The 18,503-nt window shown below is 42.7% G+C and overlaps 2 protein-coding genes across 7 annotated transcripts in view; both read right to left on the reverse strand.

The window, feature by feature from the left end:
* The window catches only part of LOC138749939 (refilin-B-like), a 34,947-nt gene extending 33,835 nt beyond the window's left edge, over window positions 1-1,112 (reverse strand). The window contains exon 1 of one of the 2 annotated variants that reach the window (XM_069912016.1): window positions 290-1,112. In XM_069912016.1, the coding sequence (XP_069768117.1) occupies window positions 290-487 (198 nt within the window). In that variant the 5' untranslated portion in view covers window positions 488-1,112. The remainder of the gene's footprint in view (window positions 1-289) is intronic. The other variant, XM_069912018.1, reaches the window with a different exon arrangement.
* Window positions 1,113-6,449: 5,337 nt separating this feature from the next.
* The window catches only part of vps53 (VPS53 subunit of GARP complex), a 300,014-nt gene continuing 287,960 nt past the window's right edge, over window positions 6,450-18,503 (reverse strand). Inside the window, exons 22-23 of one of the 5 annotated variants that reach the window (XM_069912009.1) lie at window positions 17,097-17,263; window positions 6,450-6,534 (exon numbers count right to left, since the gene is read on the reverse strand). In XM_069912009.1, the coding sequence (XP_069768110.1) occupies window positions 6,528-6,534; window positions 17,097-17,263 (174 nt within the window). In that variant the 3' untranslated portion in view covers window positions 6,450-6,527. Of the gene's footprint in view, window positions 6,535-11,953; window positions 12,634-13,169; window positions 17,264-18,503 lie in introns of those variants that run through there. The other 4 variants (XM_069912007.1, XM_069912008.1, XM_069912006.1 and 1 more) reach the window with 4 other exon arrangements.

Raw genomic sequence — 18,503 nt, forward strand, 5'->3', positions numbered from 1 at the left:
GCTGAACCGCCAGTCAATGTCCTGCTCACTGTCCTCTGCATTCCCTCCAGTGCAGACATGTCCTTACAAATATTGTCATACACACAAGTACAATGTACAGATGCATCACCATTCTTGCTTGCTGCAGCCACACATGTATGCAAGATACACTAATTGCAATAGTGTAAATTAAATGACCATAATATGACATGAAGCAGAAAAAGATCATAAATATAGAAGGAAAGACAAATAAATATTCACAGTTGCAGATACTTCAATAAAAAGCGATGTATGAAGAATACAGACTGACCTTTTGGTGGACCCAGACTAGTTTATGGTTAGCAGAGTTTGGGGAGGTACAAGAGCCTGAAAGTTGTTGGAAGAAATCTGTTCTTGAACCTACAGGTGTTGCACTGCTGTATCTTCTGCCTGAAGGTAGCAGCGAGAAGAGATTGTGACCAGAGTGTTGGGGATCCTTCATCACTACTTCCTTGAGCCGGCGCCTCATTTGGATGCCTTCAGTGGACAGAAGGTCGGTGCCCGAGATGGACTGGGCTAGGCGTGCCACTTCCTGCAGTCTTCTGTGTGGCCAGACACTCGGATTTCCAAACCAAGCCGTGTTGCCACCAGCCAGTATAAAGTGGGAATCAACATGAAATCTGGCTCAGAGGAACAAGGGCTACCAACTGAACCACAGCCAAAAGTCAATCACTGCTGAGGAAACACAAGGACTGCAATTTGCTCCCGAAATGTCACATGTGGAAAAGTACCCAAAGCAACCGTAGAGAGATGGTACCTTCTCGTCACCGAGTCACTCTTCTTACCTCTCCGAGAGATACCAGGCAGCTAAGTACCAGATGCAGAGTTTATGATGAATCACTGGTCTAAAAGCACAGGGTTGAAATAGCTTTAAACTCAATGTGATTGTCGAGGGAGGAATGTCAGACTTTGGCTAGCGCTGGACTGGATCCAGGTTATAATATCACAGTTCCAACCCACTGTAGATTTTCAACATGCCTGGTTTCTTCAACTCCAGAAATACATGGATGCAAATTCCACTTACATTCATAAATTATTGTTTTCCTTCAGTTTTCATTGCAATAATCCGAAGGAATGGTATCCCATTGCCATCGTGCAAAGTTTACCCATTAACTGTGTGTTTACTTTATAAAACACAGTGCTCTATTGCACAGACCCTTTGCAAATAAGCATTGCCAAACAAGCAGTTGCTGTATGTACCGACAGCATATTAACCCAGAACAATAACTTGGTGTGCCTTCACTCATTTCAATTTGACCAGTCACCAGATCATTTCTAATAAGAAAACTGTCCTGTCACTCTTTCTCCATTGCAGTATCATTTTCTGGAGACTCGATTTTGAATTGCTCACTACTTTAAGGGATCGTTTAAATGCAGAATTACCAAAGGCTTATTTAAAGTGTGTTCAGAAGTAGAAACATTCATCCCTCTTACTGAGGGAGCATTGATTACTTACCCCTTGCAGTCACCAAGTAATGTACATGGACAGAGAAAGATTAAACAACGAGGTCTATGGGTAAGACAGGTTTTTCATTCCAGTTTCAACTCTAAATCACGAGGGGTAGCTCTCTTAATGAATAAAAAATATCACACTACTACCATCCAAGGTGATAGCAGACGGGCATGGAAGATGCGTCGTAGGGGCAGGTACATTTTTTCAGAAACAGGTGCTACTGGTCAATGTCAGTGGAAATTGAGGAGAAACCGTGGGAAGAGGGTATTGAAAGAATTCATTCCATTACCTCGTGCACTCGCTTGGGTTCAAGGAGCTGCGCAGGGTTCACTTTTCAAAATCCAGATGGGCAGCCATCTAATCCTGAAATCGAGTAATGCCCCACCCACCCCTTGCCCACCTAAGTGACATGTTTTATCAGTGCCCCCAAATACAAGGGATTCTAGAGCAGAGTGAATCTGTCTGTTGAGCTCTGTTTCTCTTCAAACAATGGTAATCTCCACAGGCTGACTAATGTCCCACACTGTTTGTTAACAGCAGAATAGCACGAGGAGTGACTGGGTCATTTTTTTTTGGTTAAAAGTTGAGTAAAGTGTGAGATTCACAGAGCTGTGTGGTTGGGTTTTCCTAGACAAGACAGCACTGAGACTGACATTTCCCCATTTCATCACAGCATACCCTGTGGACATGTCAAGTTCAAGTTTATTTATCACCGAAGTACAACTGACGAAACAACGTTCTCCAGTTGTCAGTGCATAACATGAAAATGCACCACCAGACCACAACACACATACAGACAAGCATTACATATGCAGGACAAATATATAAACATAAATAAATCAATATTGGTGTTTTTTTTAAAGTAGAATCTCCAAAGATTAGTGTGAGCAGTTCACATTCTCACTGCCGTAGGAAGAAGCCGTTTCTCAGCATGGTGGTGTTGGCTCTGATACTCCTGTATCTCTTTTCCAACGGGAGATACAACTGCTATATCTGAAAGAGCCACAGGAATTTTACTAGTTGGACATTTTCCTGACAGGAGTAGCTGAAAGGTGCTGTGTGCGGGGTGATGGGGCCCTCATCGATTTTGGGCATCCTCTTCAGAAAACTATCCCAGTAGATCCCGTCGATGGGGTGGAGGGGGGGGGCAGGAATTCCCAGCAGATATGGTCTTTGCAACCTGTTCTTTAAGTTTCATAATATGATCAACGCTCTTCCAGCCACTGGACAGTGTCATGACTATGACCAGTTGCTGTAGTGATGGAGGTGGGTGGTGGGAGAGGGTACCCAGGGGAGTCAGAGGGACCTGCACATGTTGTGGAAGCTTCAAGAGACCCGTCAATAGTTCTGACAACGGGTCCCTGACATGAAGCATGACCTCTGTATCTATTTCCCCAGATGCTCCCAGTCCTGCTGAGTATATCAACATTTTCTACCCTTCTCTGTTTACTGTTGTCTGCATCAGCTGATGCCTGATCAACATGACAGTCAAAGCATAGAAGGCCACAGACCTGAGGAGGGTAAAGGGGAATCGTGTGGATCGCTTCTCGGGATGTTGGGCCGAAGGGGTTGTTTCAGCACTGTGTGATTCCCAAACTTAATGCTTCTACAGGATTAGGCATTATTCACTTCTAGTCATTACAATCTCAAGGTGTATGATCCAGTAATCACTGGGGCATCAGAGGTGGAGAGGGTGAGCTAATTTTTCTTGGAGGATCTTTCCTGGACCCAACACATCAAGAAGAAAGTACATCAGCGCCTCTTCTTCCTCAGCCATTTGCGGTGGTTTGGTGTGACATCAGACACCCTGGCAAATTTCTACAAATGAGTATGCTGACCGGCTGATTCATGGTCTGCTATGGGGACACCAATACCCTTGAGCATAAAGTCCTGCAAAAGATAGTGGACACGGCCCAGGACATCACAGGCAAAATCCTTCCCATCATTGAGAATATCTGCAGGGAACGCTGCTGTCGGAGAGCAGGAGCAATCATCAAGGATCCCCACCACCCAGCACACGCTCTGTTCTCACTGCTGCCATCAGGAAAGAGGTGTAGGTGCCACAAGATTCCCACCACCAGGTTCAGGAACAGCTGCTCCCCCTCCACCATTAGACTCCTCAACAATAAACTCATTTATTGACTCATTTAAGCACTTTATTGATTTTTTTCTCTCTGTATTGCATAGTTTCTTTATTTGTTTAAATGTGTACGTTGCTCTACCCATAAATGATAATTCTGCCTCGCCGGCAGGAAAACGAATCTCAGGGTTGTATGCAGACTCAGATGAGGAAATGTTGTGCGTCCTGGATGGGTCACTAGTTGAGTGAACTCCAAGGAACTTGATTCCCTCCATGACAGAGTCCCCAAATTATAGGAAGGATATCAATAAGGGAGAGATTGACTAAAATGTTGTCTGGATTGCAGTATCTAGAATACGGAGAAAGATACTGGGACTTTATTAATTGGAGCGTAGAAGGTTGAGGGGGGGATTTGATAGAGGTATTTGAGGGAGATAGAGTAGATGTGAATTGGATCTTCTCCTTGAGGGTAGGTGAGATTGGAACAAGGAGCCAAAAGTTAAGGGTCAGGGGGCAAAAGTTTAGAAGTAACATAAGAGGAAGCTTCTTCACTTCGAGAGAGGTGGTTGAGTGGAATGACCTTCCGGAAGAGGTGGTTGCAGCAGGGTCAATTTTGTCATTTAAGAGAAGGTTGGATGAGTCCATGGATGTGTGGGGATTGGAGGGTTATGGACAGGGAGCGGGTAGGTGGGACTAGGGGAGATCACTTAAATCGGTGCAGACTAGAGAGGCCGAGATGGCCTGTTTCCGTACTGTAATTGTTGTTGTTGTATATGATGCCATGTACGTACTCTGACAATAAACCTGCATCTGAAGAATGAAGAGTAAGTCAAGTTCGCACTGAGCAATCAGTACAAAGAAGGGTCTGCGTGGCTCTCGTCACACTCTCCTTGCTGGCTTCCCTGGGCTCTATCAGCAGTAATCTCAATCCATTTGAACAAAAGCAACACAAAGCTCTATTTACACAGAGGATGTTGCACACATTCTGGCAAACCATGTGGTTTCTGTCAGGCTCTGGAGACCTCCCACAGCTCCTTCTCCAACATATTCTGGCTACTGTCCAAACCCAAACCTGTTGGCATACTTTGTAAATAATCATAGGTGGTTTTTTAAACTGGGAGGTTTTGTATTCCACGAGCAGAATCCATGACTGCAAACATCGGATTAAGATGTTTACAGTGTTTGATTTGCAGAATTCAAATGTTTTTCCAATAGTATTTTTTAAATTTAAATTTAGACACACAGCACGGTAACAGGCCATTTTGGACCACAAGTTCGTGCTGCCCAATTTACACCCTATTAACTTACACCTCCAGTACGTTTCTAAAAACCAGAGCCCTGGGGAAAACCCATGCAGACAAGGGGAGAACATAAAAACTCCTTACAGACAGCATGGGATTCGAGCCCCGGTCCCGATCGTTGGCACTGTAAAGGCATTGTGCTAACCGCTACGCCAACTGTGGCATCCAAAGGCTTTCATCTGGTTTATCCAAACCATTCAGTGTTATTTACCACTGGAGGTTTCTATTTTGCCAGGGCTGTTTCAGATGCCTCACATCTCCAACAGCAAGAGTACAGATTGGTCTGATCTTAATGGGGAGGGGGAAGAGGGATGGAAGTGGAGGGAGGGGATGTTGGGGGAAACAGCAGAAACACCTAGTCTGCAGAGAGTTGTCAGGCGGGATTCTCACTGCAAATCCATCAACACAGGTTGGGAGAGGGATGGATTTGTAGACTCAGTGGGGACAGCATTAGTCTGGATGTGGCATTCACCACGATCGATTTACATTCTGGTGGGATTAGCCATTATAATCTCAGACATGATTATGTAAGTTGAATCTTTCTATCTTTTGTTTTTGGCTGAATTCGAGGATGAGTTTTCAGATCCTTACCTGTCAAGCAAAAATTGTCAAGTTTTTTGTCATCTGATTGCACAAGTACAACCCAACAATATAGCGTTCTCCGTTCCTCGGCGCAAAACACGCAGACACACAGCCAGACAATACACACATACAGACAAACAATACATCTGCAGAACAAGTATTTCATTTCGACAAATAAATAAATATTGTTCCGTGAATATGAGAGTCTCGGATGGTAAGTGTGACAGTTCCTTTGGTCGTTCAACATTCTCACTGCCTGTAGGAAGAAGCTGTTCCTCAACCTGTTGGTGCTGGCTCTGATCCTCCTGTATCTCTTTCCTGATGGGTGCAGCTGAAAAATGTTATGTGCAGGGTGGAAGGGATCCTCAATGATTTTGCGCGCCTTCTTCAGACAACAATCCTTGTAGATCACGTCGATGGAGAGGGCGGGAGACTCCAGCGATCCTCTCTGCAACACTTATGGTCCTGTGGATTGACTCTGATCCATTTCTCTGCAGCAACCATACCACACTGTGAATCAGCCGACCAGGATGCTCTCAATGGAGCTCCTGTAGAAGTTTGATATGATGGTGGCCCGCTTCAGTCTTCTTAAGAAGTGCAGACACTGTTGCACCTTCCTGACAAGTGAGGAGATGTGTGTCCACCATAGGTCACTAGTTATGTGAACTCCAAGGAAGGATTTCCATGTGTTTTTTAAAATTAGACAAATGCATTAACTTTTTTTATACAATAAACTGAAATTGAATCGGTAAGGACATTTATAATCAAAATGCAAAACACTTGGGCTAGAAATCTGACATTAAAAAAATTCTGAAAATACTCAGAAGGTGGTCAGGCAGCATCTTGAGGAGAGGGAAAATGAAGGTTTATTTTTATTTCTAAAAAGCTGCATTGTTCGCTCGGTTTCTCTCTCTGGAGATGACGCCAGACCCGTGGAGTATTTTTTTTAAAGTATTAAGGGCAATACCTGTGTTTTCAAAGTTGTTCCTGGGTGATTGTGCAAGGATGCATCTGGGTACATCCCATTACTCCACACAGCCGCAAGCGAGCGCTCTTTCTCGCTTCTCCGTGCACAACGCTTGCATTTTGGCAGCTAGTTTCTGTATGAGGGAAACACATGGTTAACATTACACAATATATTGCCAGCACACTGTTTTATTAATGCAAAGAAAACACAATTTTTTTAAAGTATGTCTTCAGGGATAAATTTTATTACCTATAACCCAAACCCTAGGCATTGTTTACACAAGAGGAAACAGAATGGAGGGATACAGTATAGAGTTATACAGCACAGAAACTGACCCTTCGGTATAACTCAGCCTTGATAGAGTCACAAGGTAGAGTGGGATGAGGTCTGGGTGGAACAGAAACACTGACTCAGGTCAAATGGCCATGATCTGACCTCCTCATCAAACATCCTGAAATAGTTATACAGTAAAATCCCCTATTATCCAAAATTCAAGCAACCAGCAGCCTAAAGCAACCAGCAAAATAATTACGGAAAGTACATAGGTAAAAAATACAAAACTTCAAAATCAGTTAATTCACCCATTAACACAAACATGCATTCTCAAGCGACCAGAAAATTTGTTTATCCGGCACCTACCAATAGGTGCCAGATACTGAGGGTTTTACTGTATATGTTTCTCTTTATGTATATATGTGATTATTATGTGTTCAGAATAGTCAAGAGAAACCATTGAAAACTTGAACTCTGTCCTTGTGTTACTTCTCTTCTTACGTGTTTGCCTGTGTTCCTCTCAGACCCAGGCTAATCTTCCCAATTGCTGCTTGTGTTGTGAGTTTCATTCTCAAATCCTTCTCTGGATAAAGCAGTTCTTTTTAAAAAAATTTTAAACATACAGCACAGTAACAGGTCCTTTCGGCCCATGAACACGTGCCACCCAATTGACCTACAAATACCGGTACTTTTTGTACGGTGGGAGGAACGTGGAGCCCCCAGGCAGACACGGAGTCTACAAACTCCTTACAGACAGCGCGGGATTTAAACCCCGGTTCCGATCACTGGCACCATTAATAGCGTTGTGCTAACCGCCAGGCCAACCATGCCAACCCCCACGCTAACCATGCAGCTTCCTGTCGACGATTTTCTTGTTACTAACATCTCCCTGTTCTGGTCTTGTCTGCATGCAAAAGCAATGTCCCATCACATCCCATCCACCTTCTTTGGATGGCGTTGAGAAACAAAGATGGAGATGAGTTTACTGGTGACTCTCTGGTGATGGAGAGCAGCCTGCCATTAGACTTCGGATGACTGTGCAGGTCCTTGGGCGAGTCAAATTTCCCCCCACTCCTTGAATTCGTTGAAGATCATGAACTTGAGACCTAAACCAATTGCTTGTGGGAAATTCAACCCAAAATAAAGACCAACATTACCCTGGCAACTTCCACCTGCTGAGGCCATCCCTATGTGTTTCTCAGCTAAGGAAATACTTTGGAATACCTCGCAGAAACTGGGATCTAAAGCAAAAAATTATATGCTGGAGGAACTCAGCGGGTCAAGCAACAGCAGTGGGAGTAAAAGAAGGGTCGACATTTCAGGCCAGAACCCTTCAAGACTGAAAGTCACATGATCATTTAATCTTCTGATCCAAGAGGCAATACTGCTTCTGCTGCAAACCTGAAATAAAAGAGAAAATGCTAGAACTACTCGGGTCGCAGAAAATAGTTTTAGAGGCCACTCTTTAAGCCTGCTCCGTCATTCAATGCGATCGAGCCTGATCTCAGTATCATTGCATCTCAGTACATGTGTGTTTATTGCCCGTAACCCTGGAGTGTGGCCTCTGGCTCTAGACACACCCAGCTCTGTGCCCAGCCTGTCCCATCCTGGGAGAATGTGGTGGCACGGTTAGCGCAACGCTGTCACAGCGCCAGTGACCTGGCTTTGAAACTGCCACCGTCTGAAAGGATTTTTTACGTTCTCCCCCTGTCTGCGTGGGTTTCCTCCAGGCGCTCAATTTTCCTCCCTCCCTTCAAAATGTATGGGGGTTGTAGGATAATTGGGATATTTGGGTGGCGCAGGCAATGTTGCAAGTTTTCATTCGATTCTTCCTCAGCCTTCTCAACTCTGGTGAACACAAATCTGGTCAACCCACTCCCCTCTCGTATGTCAGTCCTGTCATCCAAAGAATCAGACTGGAGATATTTCAATAATTGAGACTGCAGGTGCTGCCTGACGAGCTGAATATCCCCTGCATGCGCTGTTTCTGTGACATCATTCGAGTGATATATTTTGCACAAGAGTAATTTCCTCCAATCTTCTTCTAAACGGAGTTCCTTTCTGCCAGTCCAAGGCAGCAATTCATTGAACATGTCATGCATAAAGTGACGTCTCCAACATTGCAGCAGGTGTGTTCATTGGATGGATGGTAATGTGCTTGGAGTTTGCTGCAGCGGTGTAATGGGATAGGTGTGTAATTAGGCAATATTCCAGAGGTATCAAAAGCAGCCTTGGCAAGAGACTTAAAATTCTGCTCGGGAATGCCACACTTATTCTCAAATTTCGCTTGGACCAAAGACAGTACTTGTGCACAGAAGACCATGATAAACAGCAAACCCCAACCATATACTGTATATCAGTGGTTCTCAACCTTTTTCTTTCCACTCACATACCTCTTTAAGTAATCCCTATGCCATAGGTTCTCTGTAATTAGTAAGGGATTGCGTAAGGTGGTATGTGAGTGGGAAGGAAAGGTTGAGAATCACTGTGCTAGACCCAATCGTTACTGAAACATTTTGCTTGAGAAAAAAATGTCATTGGTCCACTTCCTTTGGAGTTATGAGACTGTGCACATAACGAGTCAATTAGGTACAATTATAACAGTGGTTTTCAAACTTTTTCTTTCACCCACATACCACCTTAAGCAATCCCTTACTAATCACAGAGCACCTATGGCATAGGGAATACTTAAAGTGGGATGTGCGTGGAAAGAGAAAGGTTGAGAACCACAGCTGTATATAATCGTTAAATTTTTTGGATCAATTTTTTGGGTTAAATTTGGGGGGGGTTTGACTTTTACACAGATCATATTTTTGACCGCAGTAACAACCAGTAATATTCCTCAGTTTGTGGATGACTTGAAACTGGGTGGGATTGTGAGGAGGATGTGAAGAGCTGCAAAGTGATCCAGAAGAGTTGAGTGAGAGGGCAAGTGTACGGCAGATGCAGTCGAGCATGGTTAAGTGCGGTCAATTCCATTCTGATAGGAAAAATAAACACAGAAAGGCTAAGTATTATTTAAACAGTGAAAGGTTGGAAAATATTGATGTTCAAAAGGAACAGTAATCACTGAAAGCAAACATGTAGGTGCAACGCACAGTTATGAATCAAAATGGTGTTCAGTCCAAGATTTTAAAAAATGCAATTGCTACAATTATGCAGGGCTTGGAAACACCCCCCTGTAATATATGTGCAGGTTTGGTCTTTTTTTTAACTTAAGAAAGGATAAAGTTCTCATATTATCAATAAAACTTTGTTATTGTTCTGGTTATAAATGAAAATATTAAAATATATATACTATTCCAAGCAATTTGGCAGATTACAACTGGTGAGAGCTAAATAATATTGATTCAAATGCAGCTAAACCTTTCACAACGTCTGTTCCCCATTGTCACGGCTACAACCTTCAGTCAAGAATCCAGGGCGTTGTCAGGGAAATTGTCCACAATGTGAAACCTAAACAAGTTGGAGCAATCTTAATGTCATCAAGGTTCCATTCACCAGAAAGCAGGTCGTTAAGAAATTTGACTCATTGTTGTTGATTATGATTCAAGATTCAGTTTATTCTCATGTAATAAAGACAGTGCAATATTACACGGTATTTGTTTTTGTCATATTTTCAGACATTTGCAACTGGTATAAATTACCTGAAGTGCCTCTTATAGTCAGAGAAAGAGAAGCAAAAGAGAGTTCCCAAGTGTCCGTGGGTTCACATCCAGCACTGCTGCATTCCCTGCAGCCATACAGAGTCCAGTCCAAGGCATCAGCAGACCGAGCTCCATATCCAAACCTCCGACACAATCTGGCACCCGGTTCTGATAGCATCAGTCAGTCTTGAGCCAGTCCCCAGTCCGATGTGAATCCCTTGACCGCAGTCGCCAGCCCCAACAGCCTACGTGTTTCTTCCACCGCAGAACCCCTCAATGGTCAGACACTGTGGTCACCGCCCCACTTCTCAAAAGGGGCTTGGTTTCCCCGGTTTCGGATGCCCTGCGCCAGTCCTCTGCTTGCAGCTACTGGTGCTTGGTTCAATCCAAGAGTAGTTAACACAGGTCCAGTGATGCTTATTTTTCTTTTAAAACAGGCCGTGATGAGTTGTTTGGAAATGTGGCAGTCAAACATCTGGTGGACTCAGATAAACTCCGTTCGGAATAATCCATTCCAGGAATTATCAATGAACAAGGAACATCTCATTTTCTCACAGGATGGATGGTGAGGGAATATACGAAGAAAGTAATGGGAATGTCTTAATGACAGGATAGCACAAGGGGATGAAATATTACCTCACGTGGAACCCAGTGTTCTGTCCGGCTGTTTTATAGCAGCAAATCTATATCAGACCTATATCAATACAGAGGATCACCAGGGTCTCCCTTTCTTCTACTGATGAGTTCACCAGGAGCATTGCTTAAAATGGGCTCAAACAATTATTGAGGACCTTTTCCATACAGCAGGGCATCTTCGGCCTACTGTCATCAGGGAAGGAAGTACTGGAGCATCAAAATCAGGCTGGGAAATAGCTTCTTCCCACAGGCTGAGAGAAAGATGAATAGTATCCTTTAAACAAATTAATCATTCCAAAATATTTCTCTCTTTTTATATGTAAATATATATTTACTATCGTGTGAGTATGTGTGTGCACTGTGATCCACTGTGCACTCTTTCGCCTGGTGGTGTGTGTACAGTTGGATGATAATGCACACGAACTTAATGCAACCCATTCACTGCACCCCACAAGAACGCTTGCCCTATGCTAATACCTTGGGGACATTCATCAGCTAGGTCTTTGGGCAACTTCATTCGACTGCAACCGGCACTCCTGCCACAGCTCCAAGAACCAAGAGGGGTCCTATTCAGATTAAATCCAGTATAAACAAGGCAAGACATCTTTGGAACCCTTCATCAGGCTGAAATCAAGGCTGGGCCTCTTACATTACACTCCTAAGATTTCTAATATCCTTGTTACATCCCATGTTATTCCAGCTTTACATTTAGACTGTATCTCATTGTTGAGCCTTAACCCAGACATTACTGTTAACGGTTGAGTAAATATAGCTTGAGTGAATGTTTGCTGCTGGCTGCAAAACTTCCAAAAGGAATTCTTTTCTCTGCCATGTTCATTCGGAAAACGAATCTTTTCTACCCCTCTAATATTCAAATAGTTGTGTAACTCTAAAGATATCTGAGCCAAATCAGGCTGCAGTAAGTTGGCCTGGCAAAATTGTGCTCAGATTTATTTTCATTTTAGATTGAACCGAATCCTAATTAGGACACCCTGGCGAGGTAAAAGAAAGATTTTAATTTATCTTACAGCAAAATACTTCACATTTTCAGCAATTGGAGTTAAATGCAGTAAGTAACAAAAACACCCAGCAATAATCATTGGTCCAAATCATTATGTCATCTTATTTTATTTTATCTTTGATCTCCTGAATTCATCCTGAAACATTTTATGCAGGTGCAGTAAAACCCCTCTTATCCAGCACCTCTGGGGATTGGTAGATACCAGATAAGTGAATTTTCCAGTTGCTTGAGATTGTGTGTTGTGTGGATTGGTGAACCAATGGTGAGGCGTGCCACTTTTATACTTCCATATTGTTTATCTATTTATTTTCCACATTTTTTTTGCCTAAGGCTGCCGGTTGCTTGAATTCTGGATAACAGGGGTTTTACTGTACTTTGTTGAATCATAGACTGAAACATGGGATCTCCCCACAGTAACAGTGAAGAAGTGGAGGTAAAATGAACTTCATAAACGGTTAGTCTCGGGCACGTTTCTCTGTCCACACAACTCTGTTATTCATTGTTTTGGTGATTTGGGTAGCATTGGCAAGGCCCCTCCGTCTCTGCCCTTGTGAGAAGTAACCAGCCAGGGCAGTTCAGAACACACTGGAGAAGCAACCACATGCCACAGGCAGGCCAGACGAGGCGCGTGTCTTCTCTGAAGGCCATCAAGGAACTAGAAGGATATTTAGAACAGTCCAGTAGTTTTTCCTTATTTAAAAAAAAATAGACATACAGCACAGTGACTGGCTATTTTGGCCCACTGCCCAATTTACACCCATTAACCCACAACCCCAGTACATTTTGAACTGTGGGATGTGGGAAGACACTGGAGCTCATAGAGGAAACAGAGAGAACTTCCAAATTCCACCCGGACAATGGCGGAGGTCAGGATCGAAGCCAGTTTGCTGGCGCTGTGAGGTAGCATCGCTACCAGCTGTGTCGCAGTGCAGACCAATTACCGTGCAACATGGACGTCTCCAAAGCCCAGAAGGTCAACTGGCTTTGAAATAACATCGAGTTATAGTAACATACCTACCCTGAACCCTTTCGCAAAATATGCAATTTTAAGAAACATTGAATAAGATAACAAATAGATTAATTTCACAGGGCATTTTGTATCTGGGAAAATGTCAAGGTGGTACAGTTCTGTTGTAGTATGATCAGCAATTAGCTCTGAACACTAATCCAAAAGAGCTCTATACACACAGCTTGCAATAATGAACAGTTTAATTAAATCAATTTACATTTCATATTATTTACTTAACATTAAAAATGGTAATGATCAACTAATAAACCAATCCTAAATGTCACACTGAGACAAGTGAACATTGACAAATGCTTGCAGGTCAGTTTAATGCATTAAACGAGGAAACTGCTCCATCTGTGCATGTATTCACCCTCGTTGCACAGCAGGCCTCATTAGAGGTGACTGCTCTGAAATTATAAATGTATGGTCCCTCATTAAAACCTGGACAGCAATCAGAAATAAGTAATCCAGAAAATTTACATCCAAACATCAAGTACTTAAAAGTTCTTTGGAAGAACCCAGCTTTAAATAACACAATAAATATAAAAGCCAGCGAAGATTTTGGAAAGAGGGAATTCTGCCTAATGGGAGATATATTTTTTGAGTGTGGGGTACATACCTTCCCTTTCCAAGAATTAACTCAGGCCTCACCTGCATCACTTCTGTTTCCCTCACATCTGCCCCTTCCCCACCCCCAACCCAAACCCCCACCTTGAGCGAAGTCTCCACATAATATGCACATGCTGTTCCCAGTTACGGACAGAGTACAAGAGAGGTCTGTTGCAGCCAAGGGACTTAACCTCCATCAGTTTAGTTTTGCACACTGAGTATCCACAATCTTTACCATTTCTCTCTTTTTCTGGGGTTGATTTTCAAAGCCATTTGTTTTTTTGCCAGACACAGGCTTATGGATTCAAGCTAATGGATCAAGATTCAGACTTGCTGAGGACTGATCTTGGACTTCTTTTCCTTCTAGAAGTAAGATTCTTCACAAATGCAGATAGGCCATTCACTGTGATTCCTTTTGTTAGAGACAAGCCTTGTTTTATTCCTCAAACAACTCATTATTTCAGTGTGGCATGGAAAAAGAAACATTGAACTTCAGGAAATGGGACACCATTGGAAGAGCACTTTTTTGGAGCATACTTCACGATATCTTGGCCAAGATGCACATTCACTGAATTAGCTTCAGACCCATTTGCACTGCTGTTTACACTTTCGTTAAACAATGGAAATATAATACTGTTGTAAAAGTTTACCCTCATGTCCTGGGATGAAGCGTTAGGTACCGATTTAGATTTGCTGATCTGGATCCTGTCCTGGAATCTGTGAGATGATTATGGGTGAAGATGCAGGAGGCGGGGGGGGGGGGGGGGGGGGTGGGAGGGGGGGTGTCGATAAAGAAAGAATAGAATTCCTGGAGTTTCTATTTCTGATCAATGCGCAGATGCCCCTGTTTCTTGACAGCACGTACCTCCAGCCATGGACTGTGATGGCTCCAAGCTACCAAATCATCCAGGATGAGAGCCAGCCAGTGGAACTTTGTTAGGAGAGGTCACCAGAATAGGTAGGCCCTGACTTGTCACCTGACAGCAACTTTGGGATTTCTGAATGAACAGAGATCTCAAAGTTGCTGTTGGCTGCTTGCAGCGATTTCCAAGAATTCACATTGACAGTGATGGTGGAATCCCGGGCTGAGGAATGAAGCTGCGGCAATTAACCCAGTCCTTACCCTGGGGAATCTGCCTGAACTTGGCCCAGAAACAGCAGGCACAGAGCAGAACTGTTACACAGGACAATTTAATTCACAGTTCTGCTGAACTGTTGGTTTATTTAGAGATTTCTAAGTGTTTTATAATGTATACATATTTTAATTTTTAGAGTTTTATTAACATATCAATTTTAATCTTTTTTGCAATAGTTTTTAATAATTCAGAAACCGTCAGTTTTTGAAACTGGTTTAACCAAATAATACAACTTGGTGGGCTGAAAAAAGATTTTGTTTGCTGCTGTTTCAAGAGAGAATCTCAACATGTGCCAAGACCTTTCTCTGTGCATCTGATTTCTGCATGGGCCATATAGACTGAGAATTAAGCCTAAACGAGGTGCCCAGGTTGATGCCAGGGAACCACAGAAGGTAAGCTAAGATATTTATTGCATGTCATGTGAGCAACTTTACCACTGGCTGCACGTTGGCTGATTATAACAAGGTATTTGCTCTGTCATTTAAAGATGACCATGAAATTTTATTATTAGCTTACATTATCAAGCTTCAGAATTTTATTTTGATCTGAGATTAGGCCACCAGTCTTTCAGTTTGTGTCATGAATTAACAAGAATGGCTTAACGTAATGGGCAGATCTGTGTGTGTATTCACAAGAATCGCCCTTGTCAATTGAAAGACTTGGTTGTATTAAAGTGAATTGAACTCTATCAAGTGGCGACACTGAGTTATCAACTTATTTTTAATGTGGCAACTTTGAACATGTGGCTCTACATTTGGAACAGGTAAAGCCATTCTAAACAAGGGGACAATGCTTAGATGAATTCTGAGGACATCAAAGTCAAAAAGGTTATGCCAGCACTTTCAAATCCAAATCAAAGCCCTATCCTTGTCATGTTCAAATGTCCTCCGACCAGAAGGATCTGTCCCCCATTGGGATTCAGAATTTACTGTGAGAGTTTGTACTTGATAGTTCCCAAAGAAACGAATAGCTGAGAGAAATCTGAAATGATCCCACTATTTGAGGAGCGCTTCAAAGAATGTTCTTAAATCAATCCTTCTGCACATTTCCAGAACATCTTCATTCCAGTTAAACCAGTACCCATGATGTACTGGTGCATTCAAACTCCAATGAGGCACTTCACGGACCTTGCTTTGAAACGTACAAAATCACCAGGTGGTTTTGGCCAGAGAGACATGCCGATTAGAAACTCACTGAGTGTGCTCAACTCCTCATCACCAAGACTTTCATGATAGCACAAAGCCAAGAGCAAGGGGTGAAACAATGGTGATTTTACTCTTTTACAAAGAATTTGGTGGTCATGATGGTCTGGAATTAGTTACCTGATCTGCAATCTAACCCTCTGCTCCTCTCCCAAAATAGGATTTCACCCAAAGTTGAACAGTTCCAACAATATTTGCTCAATGCTGCAAGTCCCCACAAATCCAACTGGAATCACACTTTCGGATCCCCATCCACTTCAATTCATCGAAAGAACATCAAGTATTCTTTAACTCTTCCCTGATATAACAAAAAAGGAAGTAAAAATGTATCCAATTTCTTTGCGGATCGTAAAATCTTCGAATATGTGGTCCTAGTGAGTGGAAGTAATGGGGACAATTTGAACTCTTCCCACTAATAGTTTTGGACACAAAGTCTCATTAAATGTTTTGAAGGGTTCTGACTTACATAAAATAAATTGAGAATGTTAAAATTCAACATGTACAACCTTTTCACTGAAGAAAGTAAAACTGCATCCAGGACCGGACAGTGGAACAAATTGGATTTGATCACCTTTCTTTACAAGTTCTGTCTGGTGACGTCCATCACCATAAGAGGAGCTTAGCAATTCCAACAGAGCAGGTTGATGTGAAGTTTTAAAGAGTGGTAGCTGTTGGGTGATAACTCCACTGCAAAGAAGTGTCTAGAATACCTCCTGTCTTGAACTCTTGTACAATAGTACCTCCATGACTGAATTCTAAGGAACAGACAAGTATTTTTTGTGTAAAATGCCATAAAAACTTGTGAAAATTGATAACTGTGGCTTTGTATACATTTCACGGAGAGGTGTGAGCCTCCCTTGTAATGTCAGAACCTAAATGTGCTGATGGCAGCTCATTGTTCCAAATTGACCAAAACTACCAGTACATAAATTAGTTATAAAGCTCCAGAGGTGCCTCTAGGCTCTGGCTTGCCAGAGGTTGACACAACTGGCACATTTACTGCAGTTGCAAGTGTATATCCAGGAACGTGGGAGGAAGGAGTTGGGGGGGGGGGTGGGGTAGGGGGGCAACCAGCAGGATGGCTGCTGATCCAGGGGAAGAGTAAGAAGGGAATTGGGGTGACTGCTGGGGGTTAGCCAAGCCACCGTGGTGCTTTGCTTACAGTCTCTTCTTAATGAGCTTCTCCAGTTTACGGATCCTGGAAGATTCCTGTTCGGGGGACGGGGCAGACAGCGCTGTGGTTAACGGGTTCTCGCCGCCTGACGGAGGGGCTGGTAGTCTCTGACGGAACAGATCCAGCATGCTGCTCTGCTCGCTCCGCTTCAATCCCTGCAATGCAGAAAGCAAAGGTCATTAACAGCACAAGTTTCTGTCAGGCTGATATCCTGAATTCACCAAGAAGAAGCAAGGATCACAAATGCATCTGAGGGGAAGCTTGGTGAAGATGCGAGAATAAAAGAATTGGTGGGAAGGGTGTTATGCTTAGATGGTTAGAAATAAGGAGGAACAGCTGTGACGTTCTTTATTTCCATGCTGGGAATCCTGTGCAATTATTCTGCCACCCGGGCAGCACAGTTAGCACAACTCTGTTACAGTGCCACCAACCTAGGTTTAAATCTGGTGCTGTCTGTAAGGACTTTGTATATTTCCTCTGTGTCTGCATGGGTTTCCTCCGAGAGCTCTGGTTTCCTCCCACTTTTCAAAACGTACGGAAGTTGTAGGTTAATTGGGGTATTTGGGTGGCAAGGGTTAGGGTTAGGGCTCGAGGGCTAGAAGGGCCTGTTACCAAGTTCTATTTCTAAATTTGAATTTAAACCTAGAAAAACACAATGCTGGATAAACTCAGTAGGTCAAATAGCGTACTTTACATAGCAAATATAAAGATATATAACCATGATACCTTGATGAGGGGCCTAATCCCAAAACATTGGTTACTTATCTTAATCTTTGCTATTTAAAGTTCAGTACAACTTTGATTATCCGAAATGGTCATGACCGGGTCTATTTTGGATAAATGATATTTTCAGAGATCTGGTCATTTTTTAAAAAACAGCCCAGTAGCAACAGCAAATCACTTGAACAGTGTTTAAACAACAACAAATAACAAGGGAAGGCTTTTTAAGCATGAAATAATGTTTAATTCTCACCAAAAAAACAACCTGAACCAAATCAGATCAATCCAACACCAAACTCCCGAAATTCTCCTCAGAGGTTTGTCCAAAATTCAAAAAATTCGGCTCCGAAAAAATTTAAGATAACTGAGGATTTCTGATTGTTTCGGACATCCTCATTTATCCAAAAATTTTCAGAGGCGGAATTACATCATTTTGACTTCGACATTTTACAGATAAATGAGGATTTCTGATTTTCCTGAAATCCTCAATTATCGTAAAAAACTTTCAGAGCCAAACAGATGTCATTTCCGGGACCAAAAAAGTTTGGATCTCTGAGGATTTCGGGTAATCCAGTTTTGGATAATCAGAGATGCACTGTACACTGTTTGACCTGCAGAGTTTCTCCAGCGTTGTGTTTTTACTTCAATCACGGTGACTGCAGACTTCCATGTTTT

Source organism: Narcine bancroftii, chromosome 14 (assembly GCF_036971445.1).
Source record: "Narcine bancroftii isolate sNarBan1 chromosome 14, sNarBan1.hap1, whole genome shotgun sequence".
In the NCBI taxonomy this organism is placed as follows: Eukaryota; Metazoa; Chordata; class Chondrichthyes; order Torpediniformes; family Narcinidae; genus Narcine; species Narcine bancroftii.